At 35.3% G+C, this 9,409-nt stretch overlaps 1 protein-coding gene across 1 annotated transcript; it reads left to right on the top strand.

Moving 5' to 3' along the window:
• Positions 1-1,377: 1,377 nt before the first annotated feature.
• Positions 1,378-2,322, top strand: LOC142150501 (olfactory receptor 5P81-like). Its single transcript, XM_075205698.1, has one exon. It carries the CDS (start codon positions 1,378-1,380, stop codon positions 2,320-2,322), a length of 945 nt encoding a protein of 314 aa, XP_075061799.1.
• Positions 2,323-9,409: the final 7,087 nt, after the last annotated feature.

Raw genomic sequence — 9,409 nt, 5'->3', positions numbered from 1 at the left:
GTTGGCATTGCCTCACTTTTAAAGCGACTTGGTAATTTATTTATGGATGGAAGTATATGTAAATCCATATACAAAAGGTAAGCATACATTACTTCAAAGTAGATTACACCACTAGTGAATTAGTGAAAATGTTTGTTGTCGAAAAAGGCTATTTCTTAATATACCCAAACATGGGAAATATATAAACACATAAAAAATATTAATGAAGCTGTTGTATTGGGAAGTACACTATTTGTATTAGCCGGAAAAATCTAACATATTACAGAGCTCTATCCACTTATATTCCCCCTTAGCCTATCGCACAGAACAGTTCCAACATTCTCCAGCCTAATATGCACAGATCTCTTGAAACTTCATGGACATTCTTGGACACACTGCATAAACCCTTTAGCAGAAAAGCCCAGTTGACATACTAGAGAAAACCAATTAATTAAATTATACTCCCTTTCACAATGTACATATCCCTTACCACAGTGAACAGTCCATTTTGGAACATTGTACAAACTTTAGATAAGTGGCACCAGAAAAAGTTAAATACAGAGAGTAGACACCTGCATTTACGGTTTTTGGGAAACCATTATTTAACACCCTACCTGCTTTGCTGGTTGTATTCTGAGCATAGTTCAGTACTCCATTTAATAACTGGGTAATATCAACTGCTGTTGATATTGACAGTGGTATGGAGCCTAGAGAGAGGGCGAGCCTATTGGAAGATATTTGAGTAAAGAGTTGGAAAGTATTGTCAGGGAGGTTGGAGAAAGATAAATGGAAGTATTGTGTGGTGATATTGGTGGGCACTGGAGGTGGAGCATGTTGTGATTGGTGAATGTGGGTGACATCTCCATGATATATTTATGTTCATAATAGTATTTCCTGTCCAATAACTTTACTTTCCTCATAACATTGATTCTAGAATTCCAGAATGGTTGGATTGTATGGACCTTTAAAAAACTATTCACTTGATGATCTGTATGATAAAGGCAAATAGATTAAAAGTAAGTATCAATTTAGACAAATTTTGGATAGAGGAAAATAAATGACATAAATTAAAAAAATAGTATTCGAATAATCAAATTATTGACAAATATCTTTAGTTATACCATGAGGCCAGTCAATATGGGCATGAGCTGAATTTGGGATGGATAAACATTAGTTTCTGTTGGTGATTAATGTACTCCAAATTAAAATAATATCAATAAACTATGCTTTGAAATGTGCTACATTTCCAGAAGTACCAAAGATATCTGTAATATTTGGTGGAGACAGAATCTCTGATCATTTTTCATAGTTTGCAATATGTTCAAAGATAACAGATTACTAAAACAGTGTTAACTTTCTTGCAGGAAACAAAACGTGGTCAGTGACCTCTTCCTCAGAATGTGTGAGGACAATCAGACTGAAGTCACAGTGTTTTTACTTCTTGGATTTCAAGATCTATATAAATACAAAATTCTACTCTTCATTGTCTTCCTCTTGTCCTACATTGTGGTACTAAATGGAAACCTTGTCCTTATTGTTTTGGTGTCGACAAGTGATCATCTCAAAACTCCAATGTTCATCTTCCTTAAACATCTAGCAATAGCCGATGTCCTAGTAACCACCACCATAATACCAATGATGTTAGATATCATATTAAGGGATGTAAAAGAAGTATCTGTCACTAGCTGCATCTTCCAGCTGTACCTGTTTTTCATTTTCGGATCTGTGCAATGTTTTATTATTGTTATAATGTCGTATGATCGATATTTGGCCATTTGCAATCCGATGCGTTACAACTCAATAATGGTGCCCCACGTCTGCCTCAAAATTATTACTGGGACTTGGTTATTGGTCCTCATTTTAGCAAATAAAATACTTGTGTTTTTCCAGTTGCACTTTTGTGGTCTCAATTACATTGACCATTTCTTCTGTGAATTTGGTCCAATAGTAGAATTGTCTTCTTCAGACACTTCCATATTGTTATTGGTTGATTTTTTCACATCTTTTTTAGTGATCTTCATTCCTTTTTCCTTAATCCTCATAACCTACATCATCATTATCTTTACCATACTTAACATTTCATCCAACAGTGGAAGAAACAAAGCCTTTTCCACATGCAGCTCCCACCTTGCCACTGTATGTGCATATTATGGAACTGTGATGACAGTTTACATGGTGCCATCTGACGAGAGTTCATTTAACACAAACAAGTTTAGGTCTCTATTATACATTGTGGTGACTCCTATGATGAATCCCATTATCTACAGCCTCAGGAACCATGAGATCAGACGAACTCTTCAAAAAAAGATATTAAATATTCAAATACAATTGAAAACAAAATAAAAAAAGACATACAGACAGCAATAAAATATGGCCCTAATACTGCAAGTCTACACATTTTTTAAGGACAAAATGTTCTATGGATTGTTAAAGGAATTCTATGCCTTAGTAAACCATTTATTGAAGTATGCTTTGTACATTTCTGCTTTGGCCTGTTAAGATTACTGTCATATGTCATTGATAGTGCTCAGCCTCTGAATTAATGGGTTACCTAAAAAGAACCAAAGGGGTGACTGTTGTGGACTCAGTAAATGTCATGTTAAATAAGGAAACAAGTGGCTACCATATCAAGATTAATTTGTAAAATGCCTGTGTTATAGAATTGATGGTGATTTAATAATTAGCCTTATTATTATTATTATTATTATTATTAATATTATTATCATTATTTTCTGCATTCTTTTTATATATTACCTTTATCCCAATAGGACTAAAATGATTTTACATTATTGCAGAGCATGAGGCAGCTACCGTGATCCATTTTTTTCAGATGATATTTAGGTTGTAAGTATGTTTTGGACAGTGTGGGAGGAATCAGAGGAAACCCACACATTATCATTTTTAATCCTTTACAAAAAGTTGTATGATTTCCGAGACAAAAGGACCAAAATAGCTGTGGAAGTACATTATACCTATTGAGATCCTTTAGGAAAACACAAAACAGTTTCAGATCATCGACTTCAAGAATCACAATAGATGAGTTGATTGAATGTTTGTACAGTATCTTTAGTAACATAGGGCTAGATTTACTAAGCTGCGGGTTTGAAAAAGTGGGGATGTTGCCTATAGCAGCCAATCAGATTCTAGCTATCATTTTGTAGAAGGTACTAAATAAATGAAAGCTAGAATCTGATTGGTTGCTATAGGCAACATCCCCACTTTTTCAAACCCGCATCTTAGTAAATCTAACCCATTATCTCTTTGTATTTGACTCTTAATGATGTTTCTAAAAATTTTGACGTATGCATGTCCTTTCATGGACTGATTTGTATATGGGGTTACACTGCCATCGTTCACATCATTCCCATGTCAATCTTTGTTGTCTTATAGGCATTTTAAATCAATTGTCAGTGTTTTGCCTCTAAGGATTAAGTTGCAAAATATTGCCTACTATCGGAGTAATGCTCACTGAATAAATAAAGCATTTTGAATTTGCTGCGGTATGCACTGTTATGTTATAAGTGTAGCAAATACTGGAGGTGTCATCCTGCTATTAATGTAATGTAATTTGGTACTTCATGGAAATATGTCAATTTATGTTGCCAAGGTTCCACAATCCTAACGTTTCTATTTAATCATTAAACCTGTAGTACACTTAGTCTACCACCAGATGTCATATTGAAACAATCGAAGAGCGCATGTTCAAGCAGCCCCACTTATGAACAGGAAAACTTCCTAAGGAAATAAATGAATTAAGAATGCCAGTATTGCACCTCCATACAATATGTACAATATGTAACTAGCCAATAATAGCCTTCATTTAGATGCCATAAAATTAGCCTAGAAGCCCCAGGCTGAAAAGCACTTCTGACACACAGGTGCTCTGAGTATCTGGGAAGTAAGAATCTGGACCAAGGATAGACCAGTTTCTCTTTCTGCCATCCCACTTCTGCCAACTCAATTATACTAACATATACAAGTAATACTTTTTTAGTTATTAACAAACCAACACAATGTAGTTTTTTACTTTGTTTTCTACGTTTTACAACTTACTCAGTATATTACAAGAAGACAGCATATATAAAAAATAAAATTTATGATAGATAACATCAAAAGTCAGTGTGTTTAAACTGTTTTACTTCAGTTTCAACAAGCTTAACCTATTTTACAGTGTTTCATTTACTTATACTGTACTTACTTATTTACTTAACTGAACAATACTGTCAATACATTTATAAACAAACTGCATTGAAATAAAGACATTGTGTATATCCTATACAAGAAAAATGGAGAGAGAGATATATACCAATAATAAAACGTGGTAAATATTCTTCATACCTAACACAGGTGTAAGATGGGCACATCAGTCAGTGGATGACTTTGTATTACCACTGCATCAAACAATGCCAAGTCTTGGATTCCCCAGATGACAGGTACCCAATCAGAGTAACATGTGGAATGAACATAAGCACCAGAGATAATGTTGGACTTTATAATCAAGGTGACCCAGTGATATAACACCAAAAGCTTATATGTGTACCCCATAGATAAATATATAGAGGCTTATCTGTTTCTGCAGGATCCTGGTATCCCCAGATACTTCTGGAAGGCATCAGCTAAATTACTCTAAATTTAAAATAAGGACCATATAATGTAGTATATATAAAACACATTTTAATCACAAAACAATTAAAAATACACTCATAAACAAACATGAAATCAGGGCTTATCTGTTGTTATATCCCCCCCTTAGTAGTTTATATATACAGCAGTGTCTATAGACCGTGTCCATAGTTTCCTAGTGATAGCAGTCATGCAAATGGTCCCAGAATCGGTGGTGGTCTGGTGGAGATACCGCTAGCTGCCTGCTTGTATCCTCAATGCATTTCGTCTGGTCAAGACTTCGTCAGGAGGATAATTAGTTCCCGTGATTACTGTCTTTATATATCGTTGGGGAGCATGCGCACTCGTTAAAGCGTAGTGCGCATGTGCATGATGTAAACATAGTGACACTGTCAGTATGAGCTCTGCTTATCAGAGCAAATAAACACTCATCATGATATGCTTCATTTAAAACAATACAAGTAGTGCGCTTATGCGTGATGTAAACATCACAAAAATGTCAGTATAAGCTCCATTTATCGGAGCAAAAGAGCACACATACATAATACAATTAAAATAATACAGGAAGAATAAAACATTAAGCTATAAATATATTAAAGCAACTTACAATAGAACAAGGAAGACTCTATAGCAGCATATCTATAAATAAATACTCATGTGTGCACAATATTAATATATAAAAAATAAGACTATGAAAATATGTATACATGCCAACAGTATAAAACAAATTGTAAACTAATCCATTTCAATAAAAATAATGATAAAAACAATGATAAAATAACACTGTTGCGGGCAACTTTTTATGACCTAAGATGAAACTAATAAGATAGGGCTTCTAAAAATTAAAATTGGATCTCAATGGGATAAAAATTATACACACAAAAATCCTACACCACAGATAACATAAAACCTACCCAGTAACATGCTGCATTCAATTCAAACAAATGGGGCTATTTCATAACCTTCATTTAATCCACAGGGAGAGAGTGTTTTCAACTGATAGATTCAAAATATCTTTCTTTGGGCCAATTTTCATAGAAGGAATCCCCCTCTTACTCCCAGCTTAACATTTTCTATAGCGCAAAAAGATATTTGTCTAGGGTCTGAATTATGTTTCATTAAAAAATGTTTAGTCACTGGGTTGCTGTCTATTTAATTTTATATGTTTCTTATATGTTCTTGGATTTGAAGCTTAAGCGGGCATTTGGTTTTTCCCACATATTTTAATCCACAACTGTATTCCAGTGGGTATATTACAGATAAAGCTACACAATTCAAACATTGTCTTATTTTAAATTTCTTACTTTTATCAAGATTACAAAAACTGGTTCTTTCTGAACTTGCATATTTGCATACATTACAGTGTTTACATGTAATAAAACCTGTAAATTGCAAGAAATTGCAATAAAGTGTAGCCTTCTCTTTAAGCATACTTGGGATAACTATATATTTTAAACTCTTGTTCCTCCTAAACAAAAACTCAGGTTTCTCTGGAATGATAGTCACTAAAATAGGGTCCATTTGTAGAATATCCCAATTTTTTGTAATAGTGGATCTAATCCTGTCCTCACAGCAATTGTACGGTGTTATGAAAGGGGTGTTTCTCTTTCTTTTTTTTCTATTTTTGAATATCTTAATAGATCTGCCCTATTTAGACTTTCAATCTTGTTAAGAGCTGTAGATATTATTGGTCTGTATAACCTTTACATCTAAACCGATCTTTGTTTGATCTTTCCATTGATTGGCTTTGCTACAATTTTTCTTTATTGTATAATACTGGGAGAACAGATTATTCGTCTTCCAATGCTTGATGTGTCCACACTTGAATTGAAAATAACTGTTAGTATCTACATTTTTTATGTAATTTTTTGTTAAAACTAAATCCACTCCCATTAAGACCAAATCCAAATATTCAATTTTGTCGATATCTATATTAGCCATGAATTTACGATTATATTCATTATCATCTATGTAGCCAAGGAAGGAGTCTAAAGATCCTCTATCTCCCTTCCATACTACTGTAATATTATCTATATATCTTTTATAGATAATAATATTATTAGAATATGAATTTGTCTCATAGATGTACTTTTGCTCCCAACTGCTCATTAAAATATTAGTGAAACTTGGCGCATAGGTTGTACCCATCGCAGTCCCACACACTTGTTGCTAAAGCGTATCTAAAAATATGAAATGATTGTGCGTTAAAATAAAAAATATCAGGTCACATATAAAACTCTTGTGCTTTTCAGTCAAGTTTTCATCTTGATGTAAAAGCTCTCTACATACAACCACACCCTTTTCATGCTGAATGGAGGTATATAAAGATTGCACATCTATAGTAACTCATATATAGTCTTTTGCCATTTAAACTCTCAAAAGTCTGCAATACACTACAAAGGCTTTTAACATATTTAGACAAAAATATATTAACATATTCAGAAATGTGAGATGTGAGGGAGTCAATGCCTGCCACTATTGGACATCTATCACACATCGCACCAGTTTAGTTCCGTGTGAGCATTGGTTTCCCTTGGTTACCGCTATATGCTGTTCAGCCTAGCATTCCTCTCTCATCGGACGCCATCTTGCCTAGTGGTCTGTGCATGTGCTACCCCGGGAACCTTCAAACCGCTGCTCAGCGGTGATTGGATCATCTGCACCCAGTTCCCTTTATAAGGGCCCTCCTCCATTTAATGGGTGTCAGATCATCAGGTCTCTCTACCCTTTGGTTCCTGATATTGTGGAGGGTGCAGCTCACCGATTCTCAGCATTACCTGTGCAGCTCATCGCTTCTCAGCATTACCTGTGCAGCTCATCGCTTCCCAGCATTACCACTGCAGAGCATCGCTCATCATTGGTCCTGTTCCAGAGTTATAACACCTGTGTGGATCTCAATGTTATTGCTCTCTGCAGCTCATCACTTTACTGCCTTGTTGGTTCAGCTTATCTCACAAGTCAACACCTGTGGCTTCACTGCAGAGCATCGCTTATCATCGGTCCTGTTCCAGCGTTATAACACCTGTGTGGATCTCAGTGCTCCAGCTCTCTGCAGTTCATCTTTTCACTACTACTTCCCTTCTGTTTTATGGTTGCTTGATGGTTCCACGTGTTATCTGCTCTGTGCCCCCTAGAGGACTGCGACCTGCGGTTGAGAGCATCTAAGACCATATTCCCTTACAGGAATCCCTGGTGAATACCTCTCCTCCGTTAGACTCTGTACCTCTCTGAGGGTAGGCTGTTACTTGAGTAGAGGTCAAGACCATTCCCATTATCTGGCACTAGTGACAGTATGATCTGACTATTAGGAAAGGATCCTGATCGAGAACCATCGGCCAAAGACATGTTGCAACATTTGATGGGTCATTTAGATTATCATCAAATATTGATATTCCTCTTTGGTGATAACCATATCATGCAGACCTCTTACTAAGATGTCTCTGAGTGCAGGGACATAGTTAGTTATAGGGTCTGCCCTAAGAGGTACATAGGACACAATATCTCCTTGAAGTCTTAGTGCTTCCTTAGTGTAGGAATCTATATCTAATAGTACTATTAGATAGCTTATCAACTTGCTTAATTACTACAGTATCATCATTCTGTAAGTTTTTGAGAGTTTGAACTTCTTGTCTATTTAAATTATGTCTCTGTGGAATATCATTTTTCGATGTACAAAACTCTTTAACCACTAGATCCTGAAAGACATCAATGTGGCTACTTCTTGATTCCAACAGGTTGTATTTGGAAGTGGGCTTCAAGCCAGATTTTGATGTATTATCAGCATTGCAAAGTATATCATAGTCTTTACGTGTAAAATATCTAGTAAACCAATTAATGTCTATGAACATCTCAAATTTATTGGGCTTTTTTGTTGGGAAAATTCCGGTTTAGATATTTTATGTGAAGATAAATTGAAAATACCATTATTACATAGGTGAATATTAGCTATTGGAGGTTTCATCTTATGTATTACCTTTGTAATACTTATTTCTATGAGGTTCTAACTCACTTTTATCCTTATTTACTCCTCTAATTTCTGGAAGGTTGTAAACAGTTATAAAAACAAATGGGAGGAAAGTACAGGCCATCACTTACACATAATGATCTGTAATTAGATTTATCCCCAAGAAGCTGACAGCTTGTCCCTTCAAAACACAGGTTTTTAAGCAAACTGAAATATGATGGCAGATGGCATTCACAGGGTCAGTGTGGATGCAAATGTGGGGGACGTAAATATCCCTTGGGTGTCACCTAAAGCTTGTTCAAAACTATTCCTAAGTTTTGACCCGTCTTAACTTTCCTCAGATATATAACAGATACATAACTTCCCCTTCAATAAACCATTCAGAACGTTCCACACATTTAAATACCAAATATGATGGGATTACAACAATATCCGATCTCATCCTGAAATACATGTGACTATAGCTGTTGCCTGTATAGTTGGTATCTATGTTTTAAAAACCTTGTGTGGGTTTTGTCCCTCAGTACGGGTGGCACATGGATTTCCCAAAAAATGAAAAATGAAGGCATTTCCTTACAAGTTCATATTTCTATATACCTGCATAAAGAGCTTTCAGGATTTACCCAGGTCTCCAAGATTCTCACCTAGACATATGTCTCTCTAATATAAACCTAGTGGTTCTTTTATGTTTACAATACCTATTGAAAGGAAGTCAATTAGGAAGTGGAATCCATGATCAAAACAATGGAGGGCTAGGATCTGCATATCTTAAGCTTGTCTCCTCACAAAGGGTTTGCTCAACCTAATTACCTACTGGGCTAATTGACCAAATGTTTTAAAAAG

This window comes from Mixophyes fleayi, chromosome 4 (assembly GCF_038048845.1).
Source record: "Mixophyes fleayi isolate aMixFle1 chromosome 4, aMixFle1.hap1, whole genome shotgun sequence".
Taxonomy (NCBI): Eukaryota; Metazoa; Chordata; class Amphibia; order Anura; family Limnodynastidae; genus Mixophyes; species Mixophyes fleayi.
This window is presented reverse-complemented; position numbering and strand designations above follow the sequence as displayed.

Coding starts and splice junctions, on each gene's coding strand:
- LOC142150501 (XM_075205698.1), top strand. CDS start 1,378: ATGTGTGAGGACAATCAGACTGAAGTCACAGTGTTTTTACTTCTTGGA.